We start from the raw sequence: 23,778 nt of genomic DNA, 5'->3' as shown, positions 1-23,778 counted from the left end.
GCAGGGGAGCGCGCCCCCACCCTCGTGGACAGGGTGTGGGCCCCCTGACCTTGATTCTTTTGCTAGTATTTTTTATTAATTCCAAATATTCTCCGTGAAGTTTTAGGTCATTCCGAGAACTTTTATTTCTGCACAAAAATAACACCATGGCAATTCTGCTGAAAATAGCGTCAGTCCGGGTTAGTTCCATTCAAATCATGCAAGTTAGAGTCCAAAACAAGGGCGAAAGTGTTTGGAAAAGTAGATACGATTGAGACGTATCAACTCCCCCAAGCTTAAACCTTTGCTTGTCCTCAAGCAATTCAGGTGACAAACTGGAAGTGATAAAGAAAACTTTTACAAACTCTGTTTGCTCTTGTTGTTGCAAATATGTAAAGCCAGAATTCAAGTTTTCAGCAAAGATTATGAACTAACCATATTCACAGTAACACCTAGGCCTCATATTCACTCATATCAATGGCATAATCAACTAGCAAGCAATAATAATAAATCTGGATGACAATACTTTCTCAAAACAATCATAATATGATATAACAAGATGGTATCTTGCTAGCCCTTTCTGAGACAGCAAAACATAAATGCAGAGCACCTGTGAAGATCAAGGACTGACTAAACATTGTAATTCATCGTAAAAGAGATCCAGTCATACCCAATATAAATTAATAGTAATGGATGCAAATGACAGCGGTTCTCTCCAGCTGGTGCTTTTTAATAAGAGGGTGATGATTCAACATAAAAGTGAATAATTAGGCCCTTCGCAGAGGGAAGCAGGGATTTGTAGAGGTGCCAGAGCTCGATTTTGAAATAGAGAGAAATAATATTTTGAGCGGCATACTTTCATTGCCAACATAACAACCGAGAGATCTCGATATCTTCTATGCTACACACATTATAGGCGGTTCCCAAGCAGAATGGTAAAGTTTATACTCCCCCACCACCAACAAGCATCAATCCATGGCTTGCTCGAAACAACGAGTGCCTCCAACTAGCAACAGCCCTGGGGGAGTTTTGTTTGCAATTATTTCGATTTGATTTGCTTAGAGCATGGGACTGGACATCCCGGTGACCAGCCACTTTCTCGTGAGTGAGGAGCGGAGTCCACTCCTCTTGAGAATAACCCGCCTAGCATGGAAGATACAGACAGCCCTAGTTGATACATGAGCTATTCGAGCATGCAAAACAGAATTTCATTTGAAGGTTTAGAGTTTGGCACATACAAATTTACTTGGAACGGCAGGTAGATACCGCATATAGGAAGGTATAGTGGACTCATATGGAATAACTTTGGGGTTTATGGAAACTGCGTTGCAAACTCATTTTTGCACTTCTTGAGGCTGACACACTTCCAGTTGGGTACAAGATGCTAGTTGCCGTAGACGATGCGCACGTCGATCTTTGGGATGGGGTTCTTTGAGAATGGCCTCTAGAGGTAAAGGACAAAGCGACTAATGCGACGATGCCCACGAGCGTCCTTACTTTCTTATGATCGTTTCGTTAGGTTCGAGTGGTTTTGAGTTGGACCCACTAAATTGGACCTCCATAACCATCCGTTTTGAGCTCCACTGCTCCAGCCATGGGTGTTGCAGCTGGAGCACCAGCTCTTGCTTCATTATTTTCTAGTGCAGATTAGGTTTCTGCTACTTGAGGCAGATATTCATGCACTTTTCTTAGCTAAGCGAATATTTGGGATGGTGATCTCCTGTTGAGGTGGTAAAATCGATGATCAGGAGGAAGTCAGCCCAGCTCAGCACATTTTTAGTTGGATTTGCTGCTGGTTCATCAGTTTGTCCAATTGAAAGTTTTTCTGTGATACTGTTTTTGTTACAACAAGTCTCGTTTTTAACCAGTTATTGCTTATGGATGAGGTCACACAAGCCGTTGAAAACCTGAGAAAGGAATGGAGCCAAGTAGTTGCACAGCTTGAGGTGTGCATTGCTGCTATTGAATCCTGTGGGAAGCTGGGCAAAGGGACAGAAGAAGCGAGCTCTCTTCCTAGATTGAACGGTACTGCATAGGATGCACTGCAATTGCTCAATTCACTGCAGTGCAGGCTTGATCTTCTTGCAGAGCAGCTACCCACTTTTGAAGAAGTTCACTCTGGCCAGGCAACATTAGGGTCATGGAAGGAACAATATCAGAGGTAAGCTATTCTTAGAAGAAAAAAACTTTTCCTTCTTTAGTATTTGTACATAACTGATTTTGTGTTTTCAGGCTGCGCGTGAGCCTGAGTGCTAACTTGCAAGCAAAAGTGAACATTGGAAAAGCTGCTCAAGAAGAGGTTTGTGATTTTTCTTCAGAATTAATTTTATACTCCCTCCATTCACAAATATAAGATGTTTTAACTTTTTTGTGAATCGGATGTATATAGACAGATTTTAGTCCGTATGTAGTCCATATTGAAACATCCAAAACATCTTATGTTTGTGAACGGAGGGAGTACTTTATTACCTTAGCAATGCTAGCTTGCCTCTAATATAAGACGTTCTCACACACATTCTAATTTTGCTTTATCTTAGAGGGAGCTTCTTCTGGGAGGCGGAGAAGAGTCCACTATTCAGAGACGTAATCTCCAGTAAGTTGATTAAATGCGGCCTTTGTATTACTGGGAATATTTGAGATGTTAGTTGTAGAATGTGTTTGATGATCTGTTCAGTTTCACGGGGATTTCCTGCAAGTGTAGACTCCAGAAGGCCTTCAAAGACATCGGTTGTGAATTTCAGTTCCAAAGCGACATTTTTAAGTTCCTCGCTCGGACTGTTGAGACAGTCTATTTAACTCTTTGAATTATGAAATTGGTTATTTACTCGTCTACCCATTAGTGGTTGCTGAATTGGAGGTGGTTTTGCCAATATGGAGATAGAAGGGATAAAGATAACTTTCCTTATTTGAAATATGAAATATGGTCAACAAACTACAAATCGTTGTGTTGATGTAACACTTGCATATGACCTCGAAATCAAATCACATTGCACTAATTAAAGTACCACCACTTTATATTTATTGTTTAATTCTATAATTTATGTTTGCACAATGAACACATACTGCTAAATGATGTAGGACAAAGGTTGGGATGACATCCGCTGCAGAAAGTATTACTGAGAGCCTCCATCGGTCTTTAGAGAACCAAATATACCTACTCCCGGTTGTGATATGCATTTGGTTTCCATCCGCAAGACAAGTAACAAGAATAGTGTCTGGGTTGGTGCCAGTTTCTGACTATATCTGTTCCAGGATCATCCTGACTACCGGGTTCCTCATATTCTCCTTGGCGGTTCTTTACGTCGTCTCAAGACGGATTGGCCTGTTGACACTGCAAAGGAAGCTGGCTGATGCTATCAGATCAGGCTCAGTATCAGCTGGAGACATGTTGGGTAAAGTGCAGGAGGGACCTGCCCCAACAACAAATGCTCCTCCCATGTATGATGAACTGTGATTACTTACTTCCATCCATTGCTTACACATGAGCTTTTTACATCCAGAAGCAAGCTTACCTTTCAGAGTTGTTATTTCCTAGTGCATGTCGTCTAAAGTAACAATTGCTTGCTCAAAAAGTCTATAATTGTGCACTGACCTGCTGTCAAACTTGAGTTGAGAAGCACCTTCAGACTGATCTTGATGCCAAGAGGCATGCGATAAAGATTCACTTTGGGAATCCACAGACTTGAACAAAAAATTCAGCTGAATTGTACAGTCAACCAAGCATATTTATTAATAACAACCAAATTAGGAAGAAACTTGATAGTACGTTTCATCTTGAGGCTTTGAGGAACCTATCAAAGTACTTGCACAAAGTTAACAAGGGACAGAACCTGAACAAGAGCTTACTGCCTTTGGTTCTGACTTCTGAGGCAAGATGGTGGATCAAGCATAGCGCTAAACAATACAGTGATAATAAATTCAGAAAAGCAAGCAAAACTTCCACCATGTTGTCCACGACGATGCCATTGCCATACAGTGATAAGAAGTTGACTGTCACCAATTTATGTTGAGCCATTGGCCACAACGCCACCCACAGTTGAAGTTACTGGCCGTCGCCTGATTCCGTTCTCTAAAGAACGTGAAGGTGAAGAAATTCCTGCTGCTTCCTCATAGCAGGTAGATGAGGACAATGATGTTGACACAAATGCAACGCCACGCATGGTATCGTCGCCCCAGCCTCAGTTAACGGCTGAAGAGGCTCAAGTTGAAGAAGAAGAAGATGTGGACATTGACAATGCCACAAGCCCACAACTCCACTCATCCGTGATGAATTTTGGGAAGAAGAACACCCAAATTCTTCTCTGAACACACCTCTGATGCAATTGCCTCAGTTTCCATGCCAAACAGAAGAAGTTTTTGGTAGTTCTGAAGAGCGACACACTCCTCTTCAGACCAACCCTGAAGAAAATGTTGCTGGTGATGCTTCTCAGCAAGAGCCAAATGCTGAAGAAAATTAAGCAACTACTGATGAAAATTCCCCAATCAACACAGAAGCGTCCGTGCAATCTACTGACATGGAAACTATGTCACTTGCTACGGCTGAAGAAATTGTCAAGGCTAACTTGATAACAGACCATAATGACTTTATTGGCTCTTCTCGGCCCGTATTGGATGCGAGTCCAACAAAGGTGAATCTTGGGCCCAAGCCTGCAATGCCAAAAATTGGAAGGGCTGGCACTCGGCCGAAATTCAACAAGGCAGATTTCTTCAGCGAGAAGAATCTCTTCATTGGTGACTCATCCTATGATCATGCAAAGATCCAAAGACTAAGTTTCAGGACGGCTCATCAAGTCATCTTTTGTGCCTCTCTCCTCTTTGATAAGAACAAAGTCTACACGCACCATGATATTTCTCATTTGGATATGGAATCAATCAATTGCTTCACTCCGGAGTTGATGGTATTGCATGATGCTGGTCTTCTTGCCTTCTGTTCTGATGTGTGTGATTGGAATGAAAAGTGATCCTTCGGTTCTATGCTATCATTCATCTATCAGGTGATGCATCAGATTACACCACATAGGCCATTGACTGGATGACAGAATACACACACTACAAGGCCCCCATAAGTAAACTGCTTCGGGCATTTCCACTTCATATTCCTCCAGAAAACGCCCAGCGTCTGTATGAGCAAACTGAACTTCTAGATCACTTGATGCATTTGCTGATAAAACCACTTGATGAAGGAGAAGCTCTTCCCACCAAATTCTTTTTGTAAATTTGAGAGATAAAGTCCCATCAAAGGCTATGATTCTGAAACTAGAGAAGTTGTTGGGATCATGAAGAATCTGCTATACAGTGTCATCCATGTTATTCCTTCCCTTTGATGCCCACTATTTCAGTCATAAGGACTCTGGTTGCTCAATCACCATTTGAACTCAAACCGCGTGCCTCATGGCTCATGAGATTCATTAGAACCAGAACTGCAATCCCTTATTAGGCCGATCGCCAGAATCATCATCTCAATTTCCTTCCGCCTCTAGAAATTCTTCAAAGCACCATTGCTTCAGTTCCACGTGGTGCCTAAGAGCAACTCTAGCAGACCCCGCAAAACGCCCGGCCCGCAAAAATTCCGGCGAGTATGCGGGCTCGGGACAATTTTGCGGCCAGAACAGAGCCCGCATACTTGCCCGGCCCGCAAATTTTTTTGTTGCAGCCCGCAAACTGCACGCCCCGAGCACTATAAGTGCGGTTCCGCGACACTTTTGCGGGTCCAAACCCTATCCCCCGCCGCCGCGAGCCACCCGATTTACCTTTCTCCTCTCCCAATTTCTCGCCGCCGGCGACCCTCCGCCCCGCCTCCAGCCGCCATGTGGGGGTGAATGTGGAGCTCCGGACGCGGCTCCGGCAGCAGATCCGGCCGTGAGAGGGACCCGGAGCGCGAGCGCCGCGTCCCAACGGCGCGAGGAAGCGCGGCGCGTGGAAGTGGACGAACCGCGGGCTTTCGCCGCCGGCGAGCTTCGACCGCCGCGAGACGGTGGAGTATGACCGCCGGCGCGCGTCGTTCTCCTCCGCGCGTTCTTCGTACGCTGGATCCTCCTCCTCCGCCGCGGGCTTCCTTTCGTGTCGGACGAGGAGGAGGAGCCGGAGCCGCCGGCGCCGTTCCCCTTCGTGTCGGTGAAGGAGGATCCCGAGGAGCCCGCTCCGCTCGGCCGCCGCGGAGTCGTCGGGCCCGAGGACTACATCGCCGAGTTCGATGCCGTCGCCGCCGCCATCGCCGAGGAGAGCGTGCGCGAGGAGGAGGAGCGCCACGCCGAGGAGCTCGAAGCCCTCGAGTGGCTGCAGGCGGTCGCCGACAACGAGAAGGCGGACGAGTGGCGCCGCATCCGCGCGGAGCAGGCGGAGAAGTACGTCAATCTCTGCAGCTCCGGAGAGGAGGATTGAGCGTCCGGCTCCTCCACGGCGTCGTCCAGTTGAGCCGACCCCCTAGTACTAGTTTAACATAGTATGTAGTATAATTATGCTTGTAGTTTGTGATGAACTATGTAGTATGCGATGAACAATGTAGTATGTGATGAACTATGTTTGTGCAATTTCGCCCGCGAAAGTATTTTTTCAAATTATGCAGGTTTAGATACGGGTTCTGCTCGGCCGCGTATGTTTTTGACCCGCAAAAGCGATTTTCGTGAACTCGCAAACGCGTTTTGCGGGTCGTATTTTTGCGGGGTCTGCTAGAGTTGCTCTAAGTCTAGGACTTAAATGCTGATGAACTGGTTCTATCACAAGGAACCTCGCGCATCTTTTTTTGGAAAAGGAGGATGACCCCGGCCTCTGCATCTCGGAGATGCATACGGCCATTTTATTGATTATTCTCAAGGACCTTACAAAGTAGAACAACAATATACCTGAATCCGCCATCTTGGCAACATCTGCCGCTACTCCTATCCAAATGATGAAGGGGTGCAAGCTGGGCCACATACCCAGACCTCTCACCTAAGCCTAACATCTAAAGCCGGAGACCCCGACCAAGCCATCTGTCGGGTCCGGGGCTCAAACCGGTCCGACGCACTCACATGTGTCGCCGCCGCCATCTTCCACTGGTCCATCTTCAGAGCAGATTGAGGTGACAACCTTGGCAGGTCCTCCGCCATCGACGCCACCACGACGCCAAATGATGACCTCCACCTACGCGAGCCTTGGCAGGTCCTCCGCCATTGACGCCACCACGACGCCAGCCGACGACCTCCACCTACGTGAGTCCATCTCCAAGCAACGGACGTAAATCCATGCTAGGATAGGGCCGCACCACCGCCGTCGCCCACCACCCACAACCGCCACCCAACCCCAAGGTTCCCAAAGCGGCGCCTTCAAGAAGGGAACGACGCCGTGAGCGCCGCTGCCGCCCAACAAAGTTAGGGCTTTCGCCCGGGAGACCTAGGGGAAGGTGAAGTGAGGAGATCAGTCCATACCGACGCCTCCAAGGAGGGGAACGGCGCCCTCAGGCGTCGCCGTCGGTGCAGCCGGTCATGGCCGGCCAGGGATTTCGCCCGAACTAGATCCCCGCCACCAGCAGCGCCTCCTGTACAGAACCGGCGACCAAGAGGAAGCGCGGCCCGACCAGGCTGGCCCGCACGCCGAACAGGGGAGGAGGGGAGGCGCCAGATCGCGCGCACCGACCGCCGCAGAAGCTGCCGCCGGCCGCCAACGACCACCGGATCCCGCCGCCCGCGCGGCCGGGACACCAGATCCACCGCCCGCACGGCTGCTAGCCGGCCGTGCCTTGCCAATTGAGCCGCCGCTCCAGATCCGGGGTTCCCCACGCAGATGCAGGGCAACCAAGGCCCCGCCGCCACCATCCTTGGCGCCCCGGCGGCTGCCTCAAGCGGCGGCGAGGAAGGGAAGAGTGGGGGAGGGGGTGCTCAGTTTGGGGTTAGTCTTCTAGTTGGCAGAGGTTTTGAATCTGTACCTCCCAGACCTGTCGGCAGAGTTGTTTTGCTTGTTCCAGAACAAAATTGTGGTATTGAGCTGTTTTTTGTTTAAATCAAAGTGGCAATGAGCTGTTGCAAGACCGGGAATAAAATCCAAGACTGAACTTTTTTGTTTTTCTTCTGGTTTACGCGGCCCACTTGTGCTTGGGCACCCTCGAACTAACATTCTCGGTCAAGATCGATTATTTTGATGGTTCAACGGCGTTCCGTTGAATCTGATGCCCAGTTGTCGTATGTTTCGTACTACTTTCGTTTGTTTTGGAGTGGAATCACAAACTTTGCGTGTGTTGCACTGTCGCACGTGTGCTTCATTCCAACTCCGAGAGTATACCCATGAACGCAAGATCACACATGGTGACACATCTCTGCCCTTTTAACTGAAGATTTATCGTTCTCGTCCCAGGGTGATGGAAATCCCAACCGGGTGATGATTATTAGCACTAACAGTGCTTGATCTTTGTTACAGACACCGGCAGCCTGATCGAGCGGCCGGGGACGAGAGAGACGACGTCAAAAAGCTCTCTATATCTACACGTAGGGTGATCATCCATGGCGCCGATGCACATCTTCTCGCGTGTTAATTAAACTCTTACTACTACTACTCCTACAGTCTTATCGGAGAGGACGTTGGAGCTGGACGACGAGGACGCTGATGTCGTCGGAGGAGCCCCTGGACACGGCCATGTCGACGAGCCGGCGGCACGCGGCGGGGAGGTCGCCGGAGGAGGAGGCGGCGGCGTCGACGGCCTCCTGGTTCCCCACCTTGTCCCACAGCCCGTCGGAGGCGAGGATGAGCAGCTCGCAGTCGGCGCCCACGTCGACAGTTCTAGTCTCCGGCTCCGCCACCACCCACGGCTTGAGGTGCGCGTCGCCGATGCCCCGGGTCACGGCCAGCGAGCCCTGCACCCGCCACACGCCGCGGCAGTTGAGCACCAGCCCGCCTTTCAGCGCCTCGATCCGATCCCGCTCGTCCTGCCGCGACGCGCGGTGGTCGTCGGTCAGCGCCTCCGCCCTGCCCCCGCGGCTCAGCACCGCGCGGCAGTCCCCGGCGCCGGACACCACCAGCTGCCGCCCGCCCTCGCGGAGCAGCGCCGTCACGCAGCAGGCCCCGCCGCCCGCCTGCTCCCGGTTCTTGGAGGAGGAGGAGGAGAACTCCTCATCGGTGCGCAGGTACGCCCGCCGCACGGCGCCCTCCACCGCCGCGCGCCCTGCCCCTCTGCCGCGCGCCGACCTCTCCAGCTCCTCCGCCACGATCCTCGGCATGTTGTCCGCGGCGAACTCCGCGGCGCTCTTCCCGCCGTGGCCGTCGAACACGCCGAAGAGGGCCTGCGCGCGGTCCCCGCCGAGCGCGACGGCGGCGACGTGGCGGTCCTCCATCTCGACCCGCTTCCGGCCTTTCCCCCTCCGGCAGAAGGCCGCGAAGCCGTCCCCCTGCTCCGCCACCTCGTCCACCCCGCTCGCCGCGGCGGCCTCCAGCACCGCCGGCGCGACGGTGACCGCGGCCGGCACGAGGAGAGGCGCCGGGCGGCGACGCTTGACCGGGGCCTTAGCCGCAGCAGGGTCCGCGGCCTTCACGGCGGGCGGCGGCGCCTGGAGGGCGCACGGGGAGGGCTCGGGGTGGATGCGCGCGCGGAGGGCGAAGGGGCGCAGCGGCGAGGAGGGGAGGAAGGAGGCGCCGCCGCTGGAGCAGCCGTGGTGGTGGTGGAGCTGCAGCTGCTCCAGCAGGCCGAGGCGGGACGGCGAGAAGACCGGCGAGCCCGGCGCCACCGCGCACGCCATGTATCCTATCCTTCCCTTGCTTTCCTCGCTTGCCTTGCTCACTCGCTCTGCCAAGTTGGTCTGCGGCGCGACAGCTCCTCTTCTTGCTGCTGCTTGGATGGTGAGCTCTTTCTTCTTTCTTGTTGCTCCATTGATGGGCTCCTCGTATATGTAGGCGGAGAGGGTGCGGGGCTCCGTGCTAGCTGTTAGAGCTCGGCCGGACACGACGTCGACGCGCGCGTTTGTTTACCATAGTTCGGCCGATTAAATTAGTCTAGTCAAAGAAGGATGGAGACCCGGCGAGCGACGGGGCGAGAGATCCGTGCGACCTGCTCACCCAGTGACTCGACGCCGCAATTAACAACCATATTAGTGACATGATATCAGTTATTTTTTAACACACTACAGTACAGACGCAAGCGCTCTACATTCACCCCTACGAATGCACACACATATGCCTACGAGCACCTCCTCGAGACTGAGCCGGCATGTCATCATGTGATTTTACGAAGTCACCTTACGCGCCTCGTAGTCAACGCATATCACCGGAAATCCTAAAATGAATTCAGAACAAATGCAAGCTCCAGGATTGAACTGAAATTAACCACATGTTGGTGCACGTGATATTAATTGTACGAGAACGGAGTGTGGTGCCTAGCCACACGATCGCTGCCACGTGCACCCCCACGCGTGCGCAGCCGATTGGCCGCCATTGCTTTCCTCGCAGACCCTAGCTAGTGTTTTGACACGATCAACCACGAGTGGAGTACGTAGGGGCATCATGAGTGGGTTGAGTGGCCGACCTCGACCAGGACCGCTCGATGATTAAGGTAGGGAAGAAAAGAAGAGAGGCAAGCAAAGCGAGCCGGGTCCGGGTCAGATCGGCGACGTGTCGGCGAACACAACGCGGGGGGCGCGATCCCTAGCTTAGCCGCAACGCTCCGGACGAGCGCGCGAAGCTGCCCGGAAGCTGCCGTTGTCGACGTCAATCGGCGCCGAGACAGCGACCGATCGTTAGGTTAATCCTTATGTTTGAAGATGTTTTTGTTTTGCACAGCGGCGGCAGTGCTGGTTGATTAATTAATTAAAACGGTGCTGGTTAATTTAAAAACATTTTTGTCCGGCGGTAAAGTGCTAGTTTAACTGGGACGTCACTGTGTGTGGCCACAGCTATCGGTCTCCGGCGACACGGTCGAAACTCGAAAACCTCCTTTTCAATCAGAGAAACTTAGTAGTATTTGAGAAGCCCAACGCAGGGACCAGTTGTCTGTTAGCAGTGCTCGTCCGACTGTTTCACAAAATGCCGGCACTTATCAGTGTCAGGCGACATGGTCATGGTCGAAAACTTGTGGCCTCCTTTTTCTTTTCTTTTTTGAGAAACCCAAATGTGATCTAAAAAGAAGAAGACAAACCTAGCATGTAACACGGCCCTCCTCGTCGTCGCCTGCTAATTCCACGGGTCTCCCCCGTCACCGGCGGTCGATTTTAGGCACCGGGAAGCGGGGAGACCATGGCACCACCGTGCTCATGAAGAGTTTTGGTCTAATTTTGTGTGAGATAATAATTACGTGATAAAATAGGGGGTTAATAATACGACAAAGACAATGCATTTTTACTGGTGAGTTTTAATTTACTGTTCCTATTTCTAATTGCATAATGAAATGCAAGCAATCGAGTGATTTGTGTTACCCTAATGTTAGGATTGCGGGCCCAGTTTTACTCCTCGTTGTTGTAGTGAAGATTTGAACACAATGGCTTCCACAAGGTGGGTCGCAAAAACCTCATATGAAGCCTCTGGCGCACATATGCCACGATGACTACTTGATACCACCAAAATCATTTAAAAGGTGTGCACTCTCTAAGAGTAGCAAGCAAAACAAATTCACTTGGATCAACTTTCTCAAAATATCCTCGACCAACTCTCGGTAAGTCATACATAAGATTTCTCACGAAGGCAAGAAAAGTGGAGCAAAGAGACATGAAGCGCCATGCAATAGGACCGATAAAGAGGTGGAATTAGAGCATCTACAGCCGGACATAGCAAATATAACCCTTTAAATGTCCGTGGATGCGCCCGGTCAGTGACCGGGTGTGTCTATTTTAAGCCCCTATTTATCCGTTCGCGCAGCCACACTCTTCATTTTTTTCCTCATATGTTCGGTCACTTGCCCGTGGTTGGTGGAGATGAAGAGAGAGAAATAAAAAAATGAATAAAGAAAAGAGAAAAGGTGGTCTGGGTGGGTGAGGGAGTCCTGAATTAGGGGGTCCTCGGACAGCCGGACTATATCCTTTGGCCGGACTGTTGGACTATGAAGATACAAGATTGAAGACTTCGTCCCATGTCCGGATGGGACTCTAAACGACCTCTCCAACCAGAATAAATGATCGGCCGTCAGGACCGCGGACACGGCTAGACGAGTCGGGCGCATCACTAGCTGTAACAGCTTAGTTAAACATGAGATTGGTTTGATGGATATACCCCCATAGGCGGTACCAGGGGCTTCCCGCATGTAAACAAGACTACAGTCCGGCTCGACCTTACTTATCTTGAATTTTAATGGTTTATTAAGAATAACCAATTTTTCGCACGACAACTTTCACCTAAGTTGTTCTCTTTTACAGATGATAATCGTGCCACACCCTTCCAGGATACGGCACAACAGAGACACAGGCGCAGACGTGCAGCAGGGCCCCGCTCAAAGGCTTTTTTTTAGATTAAGACCATGTGTAAACCTATTTTACTGTCTCTTGTTGCTTCACATCCTCCGGATACTCCGTATAACCGAGAGGGATGCTGACGTTACTGGCATTTTGTCACGTCAGAATAATGCACGTACCTGGACACTCGGGGTGTTGGGGAACGTAGCAATAATTCAAAATTTTCCTACGCATCACCAAGATCAATCTATGGAGTCATCTAGCAACGATGGAGGAGTGGATCTACATACCCTTGTAGATCGCGAGCGGAAGCGTTCAGGAGAACAGGGTTGATGGAGTCGTACTCGTCGTGATCCAAATCACCGATGATCCTAGCGCCGAACGGACGGCACCTCCGCGTTCAACACACGTACGGAGCAGCGACGTCTCCTCCTTCTTGACCCAGCAAGGGGAAGGAGAGGTTGATGGAGATCCAGCAGCACGACGGCGTGGTGGTGGAAGTAGCGGGATTCCAACAGGGCTTCGTCAAGCGCTGCGGGAGGAGGGAGATGTGTCACGGGAGGGAGAGGGAGGCACCAGGGCTTAGGTATTGCTGCCCTCCCCTTCCCCACATATATATAGGTGCAAGGGAGAGGGGGGGCGCAGCCTTGGCCCTTCCTCCAAGGAAGGGTGCGGCCAGGGAAGAGTCCATCCTCCCCAAGGCACCTAGGAGGTGCCTTCCCCCTTTACGACTCTCCCTTTCTCTTATCTCTTGGCGCATGGGCCTCTTGGGGCTGGTGCCCTTGGCCCATATAGGCCAAGGCGCACACCCCTACAGCCCATGTGGCCCCTCGGGGCAGGTGGGCCCCCTTGGTGGACCCCCGGACCCCTTTCGGCACTCCCGGTACAATACCGATAATGCGCGAAACTTTTCTGGCGACCAAAACAAGACTTCCCATATATAAATCTTTACCTCCGGACCATTCCGGAACTCCTCGTGACGTCCGGGATCTCATCCGGGACTCCGAACAACTTTCGGGTTACCGCATACTAATATCTCTACAACCCTAGCGTCACCGAACCTTAAGTGTGTAGACCCTACGGGTTCGGGAGACATGCAGACATGACCGAGACGACTCTCCGGCCAATAACCAACAGCGGGATCTGGATACCCATGTTGGCTCCCACATGTTCCACGATGATCTCATCGGATGAACCGCAATGTCAAGGATTCAATCAATCCCGTATATGATTCCCTTTGTCTATCGTTATGTTACTTGCCCGAGATTCGATCGTCGGTATCCCAATACCTTGTTCAATCTCGTTACCGGCAAGTCTCTTTACTCGTTCCGTAACGCATGATCCCGTGGCTAACTCCTTAGTCACATTGAGCTCATTTATGATGATGCATTACCGAGTGAGCCCAGAGATACCTCTCCGTCATACGGAGTGACAAATCCCAGTCTCGATTCGTGCCAACCCAACAGACACTTTCGGAGATACCTGTAGTGCACCTTTATAGCCACCCAGTTACGTTGTGACGTTTGGTACACCCAAAGCATTCCTACGGTATCCGGGAGTTGCACAATCTCATGGTCTAAGCAAATGATACTTGACATTAGAAAAGCTCTTAGCAAACGAACTACACGATCTTGTGCTATGCTTAGGATTGGGTCTTGTCCATCACATCATTCTCCTAATGATGTGATCCCGTTATCAATGACATCCAATGTCCATGGTCAGGAAACCATAACCATCTATTGATCAACGAGCTAGTCAAGTAGAGGCTTACTAGGGACATGTTGTGGTCTATGCATTCACACATGTATTACGGTTTCCAGTTAATACAATTATAGCATGAACAATAGACAATTATCTTGAACAAGGAAATACAATAATAACCATTTGATTATTGCCTCTAGGGCATATTTCCAACAGTCTCCCACTTGCACTAGAGTCAATAATCTAGTTCACATCACTATGTGATTGTAATGAATCCAACACCCATGGGGTTTGTTCATATCTCGCTTGTGAGAGAGGTTATTAGTCAACGGGTCTGAACCTTTCAGATCCATGTGTGTTTTACAAATCTCTATGTCATCTTGTAGATGCAGCTACCACGCGCTACTTGGAGCTATTCCAAATAACTGCTCTACTATACGAATCCGGTTTACTACTCAGAGTCATCCGGATTAGTGTCAAAGTTTGCATCGACGTAACCCTTTACGACGAACTCTTTTACCACCTCCATAATCGAGAAAATTCCTTAGTCCACTAGTTACTAAGGATAAGTTCGACCGCTGTCATGTGATCCATTCCTGGATCACTCTTGTACCCCTTGACTGACTCATGGCAAGGCACTCTTCAGGTGCGGTACACAGCATAGCATACTGTAGAGCCTACCTCTAAAGCATAGGGGACGACCTTCGTCCTTTCTCTCTCTTCTGCCGTGGTCAGGTCTTGAGTCTTACTCAAACTCACACCTTGTAACACAGCCAAGAACTCCTACTTTGCTGATCTATTTTGAACTCCTTCAAAATCTTGTCACGCTATGTATTCATTTGAAAGTACTATTAAGCGTTTTTTGATCTATCCTTATAGATCTTGATGCTCAATGTTCAAGTAGCTTAATCCAGGTTTTCCATTAAAAAAACACTTTTCAAATAACCCTGGATGCTATCCAGAAATTCTACATCATTTCTGATCAACAATATGTTAACAACATATACTCATCAAAAATTCTATAGTGCTCCCACTCACTTCTTTGGAAATACAAGTTTCTCATGAACTTTGTATAAACCCAAAATCTTTGATCATCTCATCAAAGCGTACATTCCAACTCCGAGATGCTTACTCCAATCCTTAGAAGGATTGCTGGAGCTTTGCATACTTGTTAGCATCTTTCAGGATTGACAAAACCTTCTGGTTGTATCACATACAACCTTTCCTCAAGAAAATCATCGAGGAAACAATGTTTTTTGACATCCCATCTGCAAGATTTCATAAATAATGCAGTAACTGCTAATATAATTCCAACAGACTCTTAGCATCGCTATGAGTGAGAAAATCTCATCGTAGTCAACTCCTTGAACTTGTCGGAAAACATCTTAACAACAAGTCGAGCTTTCTTAATGGTGACACTTACCATCATTATCCGTCTTCCTTTTAAAATCCATCTGCACCCAACAGCCTTACGACCATCAAGTAGTTCTTCAAAAGTCTACACTTTGTTTTTATACATGGATCCTCTCTCGGATTTTATGGCCTCGAGCCATTCGTCGGAATCCGGGCCCACCATCGTTTCTCCATAGCTCGTAGGTTCATTGTTGTCTAGCAACATGACTTCCAAGACAGGATTACATACCACTCTGAAGTAGTACGCATCCTTGTCGTCCTACGAGGTTTGGTAGTGACTTGATCCGAAGTTTCATGATCACTATCATAAGCTTCCACTTCAATTGGTGTAGGTGCCACAGGAACAACTTCTTGTGCCCTGCTACACACTAGTTGAAGTGACGGTTCAGTAACCTCATCAAGTCTCCACCATCCTCCCACTCAATTCTTTCGAGAGAAACTTTTCCTCGAGAAAGAACCCGTTTCTAGAAACAATCACTTTTGCTTCCAGATCTGAAATAGGAGGTATACCCAACTGTTTTGGGTATTCTATGAAGATGCATTTATCCGCTTTGGGTTCGAGCTTATCAGCCTGAAACTTTTTCACATAAGCGTCGCAGCCCCAAACTTTTAAGAAACGACAGCTTAGGTTTCTCTAAACCATAGTTCATACAGTGTCGTCTCAACGGAATTGCGTGGTGCCCTATTTAAAATGAATGCGGTTGTCTCTAATGCCTAACCCATAAACGATAGTGGTAATTCGATAAGAGACATCATGGTATGCACTATATCCAATAGGGTGCAGTTATGATGTTCGGACACACCATCACACTATGGTGTTCCAGGCAGTATTAGTCGTGAAACAATTTCCACAATTTCTTAATTGTGTGCCAAACTCGTAACTCAGATATTCATCTCTATGATCATATCACAGACATTTTATCCTCTTGTCACGACGATCTTCAACTTCACTCTGAAATTACTTGAACCTTTCAATAATTCAGACTTGTGTTTCATCAAGTAAATATTCTTAGCATCTACTCAAATCATCTGTGAAGTAAGAACATAACGATATCCACTGCGTGCCTCAGCACTCATTGGACTGCACACATCAAATGTATTACTTCCAACAAGTTGCTCTCTTGTTCCATCTTACTGAAAACGAGGCCTTTCAGTCATCTTACCCATGTGTTATGATTTGCATGTCTCAAGTGATTCAAAATCAAGTGAGTCCAAACGATCCATTTGTATGGGGTTTTTTCATGCATATCTACCAATAGACATGGTTCGCATGTCTCAATCTTTTCAAAAACGAGTGAGTCCAAAGATCCATCAACATGGAGCTTCTTCATGCGTTTTATACCAATATGACTCAAATGGCAGTGCCACAAGTATGTGGTATTATCATTACTATTTTATATCTTTTGGCATGAACATGTGTATCACTACGATCGAGATTCAATGAACCATTCATTTTAGGTGCAAGACCATTGAAGGTATTACTCAAATAAACAGAGTAACCATTATTCTCCTTAAATGAATAACCATATTGCGATAAACATAATCCAATCATGTCTATGCTCAACGCAAACACCAAATAACGATTATTTAGGTTTAACACCAATCTCGATGGTAGAGGGAGCGTGCGATGTTTGATCACATCAACCTTGGAAACACTTCCAACACATATCGTCATCTCACCTTTAGCTAGTCTCCGTAGCCTTTTATTTCGAGTTACCAACACTTAGCAACCGAACCGGTATCTAATACCCTGGTGCTACTAGGAGTACTAGTAAAGTACACATTAATATAATGTATATCCAATATACTTCTGTCGACCTTGCCTGCCTTCTCATCTACCAAGTATCTAGGGTAGTTCTACTTCAGTGACCGTTCCCCTCATTACAGAAGCACTTAGTCTCGGGTTTGGGTTCAACCTTGGGTTTCTTCACTAGAGCAGCAACTGATTTGTTGTTTCATGAAGTATCCCTTCTTTCCCTTGCCCTTCTTGAAACTAGTGGTTTTACTAACCATCAACAATCGATGCTCCTACTTGATTTCTACTTTCGCGGTGTCAAACATCGCGAATAGCTCAAGGATCATCATATCTATCCCTGATATGTTATAGTTCATCACGAAGCTCCAGTAGCTTGGTGGCAGTGACTTTGGAGAACCATCACTATCTCATCTGGAAGATAACTCCCACTCGATTCAAGCGATTGTAGTACTCAGACAATCTAAGCACACGCTCAACGCTTGAGCTTTTCTCCCTTAGTTTGTAGGCTTAAGAAACTTGTCGGAGGTCTCCCACCTCTTGACGTGGGCACGAGCCTAAAATCCCAATTTCAGCTCTTGGAACATCTTATATGTTCCGCGACGTTTCAAAAATGTCTTCGGTGCCTCAATTCTAAACCGTTTAACATTACGCACTGAACTATCACGTAGTCATCAAAACGTGTATGTCAGATGTTTCGCAACATCCATAAACGACGCTCGAGGTTCAGCACACCGAGCGGTGCATTAAGGACATAAGCCTTCTGTGCAGCAATGAGGACAATCCTCAGTTTACGGACCCAGTCCGCATAATTGCTACTGTCAACTTTCAACTAAATTTTCTCTAGGAACATATCTTAGTAGAACTAAAGCGTAAGCTACGACATTATTTGCAAAGACCTTTTGACTATGTTCATGATAATTAAGTTCATCTGATTATTTAATGAACTCCCACTTAGATAGACATCCCTCTAGTCATCTAAGTGATACATGATTCGAATCGACAAGGCCGTGTCCGATCATCACGTGAGACGGGCTAGTCATCATCGGTGAACATCTCCATGTTGATCACATCTACTATACGACTCATGTTCGACCTTTCGGTCTCTTGTGTTCCGAGGCCATGTCTGTACATGCTAGGCTCGTCAAGTCAACCTAAGTGTTTTGCTTGTGTTCCGAGGCCATGTCTGTACATGCTAGGCTCGTTAACACCCGTTGTATGCGAACGTTAGAATCTATCACACCCGATCATCACGTGGTGCTTCGAAACAACGAACCTTCGCAACGGTGCACAGTTAGGGGGAACACATCTCTTAAAATTTTAGTGAGGGATCATCTTATTTATGCTACCGTCGTTCTAAGCAAATAAGATGTAAACATGACAAACATCACATGCAAATCATAAAGTGACATGATATGGCCAATATCATCTTACGCCTTTTGATCTCCATCTTCGAGGCGCGACATGATCACCTTCATCACCGGCATGACACCATGATCTCCATCATCATGATCTCCATCATCGTGTCTTCATGAAGTTGTCTCGCCAACTATTACTTCTACTACTATGGCTAACGGTTAGCAATAAAGTAAAGTAATTACATGGCGTTTCTCATTGACACGCAGGTCATACAATAAATTAAGACAACTCCTATGGCTCCTGCCGGTTGTCATATTCATCGACATGCAAGTCGTGATTCCTATTACAAGAACATGATCAATCCCATACATCACATCCTTTTGGCCATATCACATCACATAGCATACCCTGCAAAAACAAGTTAGACGTCCTCTAATTGTTGTTGCATGTTTTACGTAGCTGCTATGGGTTTCTAGCAAGAACGTTTCTTACCTACGCAAAAGCCACAACGGTGACATGCCAATTGCTATTTACCCTTCATAAGGACCCTCTTCATCGAATCCGATCCGACTAAAGTGGGAGAGACAGACACCCGCTAGCCACCTTATGCATCAAGTGCATGTCAGTCGGTGGAACCTGTCTCACGTAAGTGTACGTGTAAGGTCGGTCCGGGCCGCTTCATCCCACAATGCCGCCGAATCAAGATAAGACTAGTAACGGTAAGCAAATTGAACAAATCATCGCCCACAACTACTTTGTGTTCTACTCGTGCATAGAATCTACGCATAGACCTGTCTCATGATGCCACTGTTGGGGAACCTAGCAATAATTCAAAATTATCCTACGCATCACCAAGATCAATCTATGGAGTCATCTAGCAACGAGGGAGGAATGGATCTACATACCCTTGTAGATCGCGAGCGGAAGCGTTCAAGAGAACGGGGTTGATGGAGTCGTACTCGTCGTGATCCAAATCACCGATGATCCTAGCGCCGAACGGACGGCACCTCCGCGTTCAACACACGTACGGAGCACAACGTCTCCTCCTTCTTGACCCAGCAAGGGGAAGGATAGGTTGATGGAGATCCAGCAGCACGACGGCGTGGTGGTGGAAGTAGCGGGATTCCAACAGGGCTTCGCCAAGCGCTGCGGGAGGAGGGAGATGTGTCACGGGAGGGAGAGGGAGGCGCCAGGGCTTAGGTATTGCTGCCCTCCCCTTCCCCACATATATATAGGGGCAAGGGAGAGGGGGGGGCGCAGCCTTGGCCCTTCCTCCAAGGAAGGGTGCGGCCAGGGAGGAGTCCATCCTCCCCAAGGCACCTAGCTAGGAGGTGCCTTCCCCCTTTAGGACTCTCCCTTTCTCTTATCTCTTGGCGCATGGGCCTCTTGGGGCTGGTGCCCTTGGCCCATATAGGCCAAGGCGCACACCCCTACAGCCCATGTGGCCCCTCGGGGCAGGTGGGCCCCCTTGGTGGACCCCCGGACCCCTTTCGGCACTCCCGGTACAATACCGGTAATGCGCAAAACTTTTCCGGTGACCAAAACAAGACTTCCCATATATAAATCTTTACCTCCGTACCATTCCGGAACTCCTCGTGACGTCCGGGTTCTCATCCGGGACTCCGAACAACTTTCGGGTTACCGCATACTAATATCTCTACAACCCTAGCGTCACCGAACCTTAAGTGTGTAGACCCTACGGGTTCGGGAGACATGCAGACATGACCGAGACGACTCTCCGGCAAATAACCAACAGCGGGATCTGGATACCCATGTTGGCTCCCACATGTTCCACGATGATCTCATCGGATGAACCACAATGTCAAGGATTCAATCAATCCCGTATATGATTCCCTTTGTCTATCGGTATGTTACTTGCCCGAGATTCGATCGTCGGTATCCCAATACCTCGTTCAATCTCGTTACCAGCAAGTCTCTTTACTCGTTCCGTAACGCATGATCCCGTGGCTAACTCCTTAGTCACATTGAGCTCATTTATGATGATGCATTACCGAGTGGGCCAGAGATACCTCTCCGTCATACGGAGTGACAAATCCCAGTCTCGATTCGTGCCAACCCAACAGACACTTTCGGAGATACCTGTAGTGCACCTTTATAGCCACCCAGTTACGTTGTGACGTTTGGTACACCCAAGGCATTCCTACGGTATCCGGGAGTTGCACAATCTCATGGTCTAAGGAAACAATACTTGACATTAGAAAAGCTCTTAGCAAACGAACTACACGATCTTTTGTTATGCTTAGGATTGGGTCTTGTCCATCACATCATTCTCCTAATGATGTGATCCCGTTATCAATGACATCCAATGTCCATGGTCAGGAAACCATAACCATCTATTGATCAACGAGCTAGTCAACTAGAGGCTTACTAGGGACATGTTGTGGTCTATGCATTCACACATGTATTACGGTTTCCAGTTAATACAATTATAGCATGAACAATAGACAATTATCTTGAACAAGGAAATACAATAATAACCATTTGATTATTGCCTCTAGGGCATATTTCCAACATGGGGTTCATTCTCAAGGGCGTTACTCAGCCCGGTATATGTTGTAAAGACCGAATACCTTAGGGAGTTTTCGGCGTCGCGAGTTTGGCCTTATATGCATCAGCTCCGAATCATGTATTTGGTCAAATGTTGGGTTTGCCCGGCTCCCGCGTTTTGCTACCTTACGTTCCGCTCTATCGGCTAAGGTGGCACCGGGAGAACTACTGCGATTGTGCCCTGGTTCATCCGGATGAGCACCTCAGTAGAGAAAGCCGAAAACTGATTGTCATGATAAAGCGCGAGACTGGTCAACCACTCGATGACTTAGCGGAATCTTCGGGATTCCTCCGCATTAACGAAGGACCGGTTTTCCCGGTCATGTACGTACGTGCACCGTATTCGGATAGCCGCGGAAATACCAGCGGCTATATAGTAGCCCCACAGTCAAACTCCTATGGTTAAGTGAAAGTGTTAAAGCAATATAGTCTGATTGCATCGTTCGCCGCGCTACCACCTCCTTAATGGACCAAGACGTTGGATCAAGTGTGAAGACGCGCTTTTGTGAACACCCCCGCATTATATGCGTGGGGGCTGAAGCCGACGACTGCAAACTTTCAGGTTATATACATATATACATAAACGACCGCACAGGAGGCATAATAATACTTTCAGGCAAAAGTATAAACACAGCCTTTATAATTCAAATAACATTGTTCTTACAATTGGGATACATGTCACTAGAACATGATACTCTTCGAGCACTGAGCCTCTATTAAACGAGCGCCTTCTAAGACTTCTTCAAAATAGTGCTCGGCCGATACCCGGCCTACCGCCGAACTCTGGGATGCAATAGCGGTGGCCTCCATCCCTGCCCAGTATGTCTTGACACGGGCAAGAGCCATCCGCGCACCCTTTATGCACGCCGACCTCTTCACAGCGTCGATATGCGGCACAACACCAAGGAATTGTTGCACTAAGCCAAAATAACTATTCGGCCTTGGTCCTTCCGGCCAAAGATGATCCACAACAGACCTCATGGCAAGCCCGGACAACCTATGGAGCTCGGCCCACTCGGCCATTTGCTCATTTAACAGCAGTGGACACGCCGGAGCATTGAACTGCGACCAGAACAACTTTTCCACCTCGTGATCCTTTTGATCTTCGAAAAACTTGGTCGCATCAGCATCACTTGCTGCCAAATCCAGGTACGCGTCCGCAGAACTCCATAATTGATCCAGAAGGGCATACTTAGGATCTCCGAACTTCGTCCGCAACAAAAAGGGCTTCCTAGCCGCGATATCTCCGGCTTGACGTAGCTCCTCCTTCGCCGCTCTGATTTTAGAGCGGGCTTCCTTGGCTGCTACCGTGGCTTTCTCCAGGTCCGCCGTATTCGTTCGGCTTTTCTTGTCAAGAAGCTCATAACGGTCGGCGGCATCTTTCAATTCAACAGCCATCTTGGCTATTTTCTCTTTGCTCTGGCAATGCGCAGCCTGTTCGGCTCTTCGCTCTTCGACCGCCTTTAGGGCGGCCGCATCACTCCTCCTGGCTTGTTCCTTGGCTCGGGCAAGTTCCGCCCGAAGGGTCTCCACGGCGGCAGCTCCATCTGCAGTCGCAGCATATTACAGATACTAGCATCATGCTGCTCTTAATACGTGTTGATCATAGGAGAATACGTACCCCGTGCCTCGTCAAGCCGCTTGTTTACAAGCCTGATGTCGGCATCTGCCGCATCAAGTTGCCGCTTCAGTTCGGCAAACTCACCAGTCCGGCTAGCCACCGGACCCTCAGCCGCCTACACGTGAAAGCAGCACAGTTATTACCTGGGACTATGATCCTCTACTTGATGTCTTTTCGACAGCAACCAGAGTCTCAGGGGCTACTATCTGCATAGGGCACACCTAGCGTGTGTGGTACCATCAAAAAATATATATTACTTTGCGTACCTCAAAGCCTCTCAGCAGGCTCATAAAAGCTTCATGCAGCCCTCTTTCGGCAGAGGAAATCCTCTCAACCACCGTACCCATTAGCGTACGGTGCGCTTCTGAGATAGCTGCTTGCTCCAGGAGATTCATCAGTGCGTCTGGTCGCGCACCGGACAGTCCCGGATTCTTTCTGTTGCTCTCCTTAGGAGCCGAATACTCCGGACTTCGGGTAGCCGAAGGGTTACCCTCTGGCCTTGGCCGATCAGGAGAAATACTCCGTGACGACACCTCAGGGTCGTCCGCTTCACGAGACGGGGAGGCACGGGGAGGCGTTTCGCTCTCCATCATCTCCGGAAGAAGATCCCCCGAAGACGAACTCTGTCGAGAAGGGCTACGATCCGAAGTACAAGACATACGTCTCGGTTATTGTTCTCAGAAAGGAAGCAGGGTATATTTACTATAAAGTACTTTTGTTTACTTACAGCTCGGTGGAGGGCTGGTCCCCTTGCGGGTACTGTGCGGTAAGGATGCCCTCCGGGGTAGGGCCCCCTGACAAAGGTTTCTTCCCTCGTTTGAAAACCATTGTTTCCAAGTCTTCAGAGGTGGCCCTCTTCCTTCCTTGGGGAGAGGGAATTTTAGATTCTTCTCCCCGGTTATCCTCCTTCGCGGAGGCACTAATTCCCCTGGTTTGGATGAATAATGAGTGAGGCTCGCTTTCAGCTTCTTTGCTCCTCCCTTTATCTTCCCCTGATGGCGCTTGATAAGGCGCAAGCTCGAGCATCCTGGCTAGTACAGGAC

The 23,778-nt window shown here is 48.8% G+C and overlaps 1 protein-coding gene and 1 pseudogene across 1 annotated transcript; one reads left to right on the top strand and one right to left on the bottom strand.

The window, feature by feature from the left end:
* The first annotated feature begins 1,856 nt into the window (after positions 1 to 1,856).
* Positions 1,857 to 3,433, top strand: LOC109734894 (uncharacterized; annotated as a pseudogene).
* Positions 3,434 to 8,309: 4,876 nt separating this feature from the next.
* Positions 8,310 to 9,895, bottom strand: LOC109734901 (probable protein phosphatase 2C 32). Its single transcript, XM_020294084.4, has one exon. It carries the CDS (start codon positions 9,681 to 9,683, stop codon positions 8,517 to 8,519), a length of 1,167 nt encoding a protein of 388 aa, XP_020149673.1. The 5' UTR covers positions 9,684 to 9,895; the 3' UTR covers positions 8,310 to 8,516.
* Positions 9,896 to 23,778: the final 13,883 nt, after the last annotated feature.

This window comes from Aegilops tauschii, chromosome 2, assembly GCF_002575655.3.
Source record: "Aegilops tauschii subsp. strangulata cultivar AL8/78 chromosome 2, Aet v6.0, whole genome shotgun sequence".
Taxonomy (NCBI): domain Eukaryota; kingdom Viridiplantae; phylum Streptophyta; class Magnoliopsida; order Poales; family Poaceae; genus Aegilops; species Aegilops tauschii.
Note: the sequence above shows the minus strand (reverse complement) of the source record. Positions and strands in the feature narration are given on the sequence as shown.

Coding starts and splice junctions, on each gene's coding strand:
- LOC109734901 (XM_020294084.4), bottom strand. CDS start 9,683: ATGGCGTGCGCGGTGGCGCCGGGCTCGCCGGTCTTCTCGCCGTCCCGC.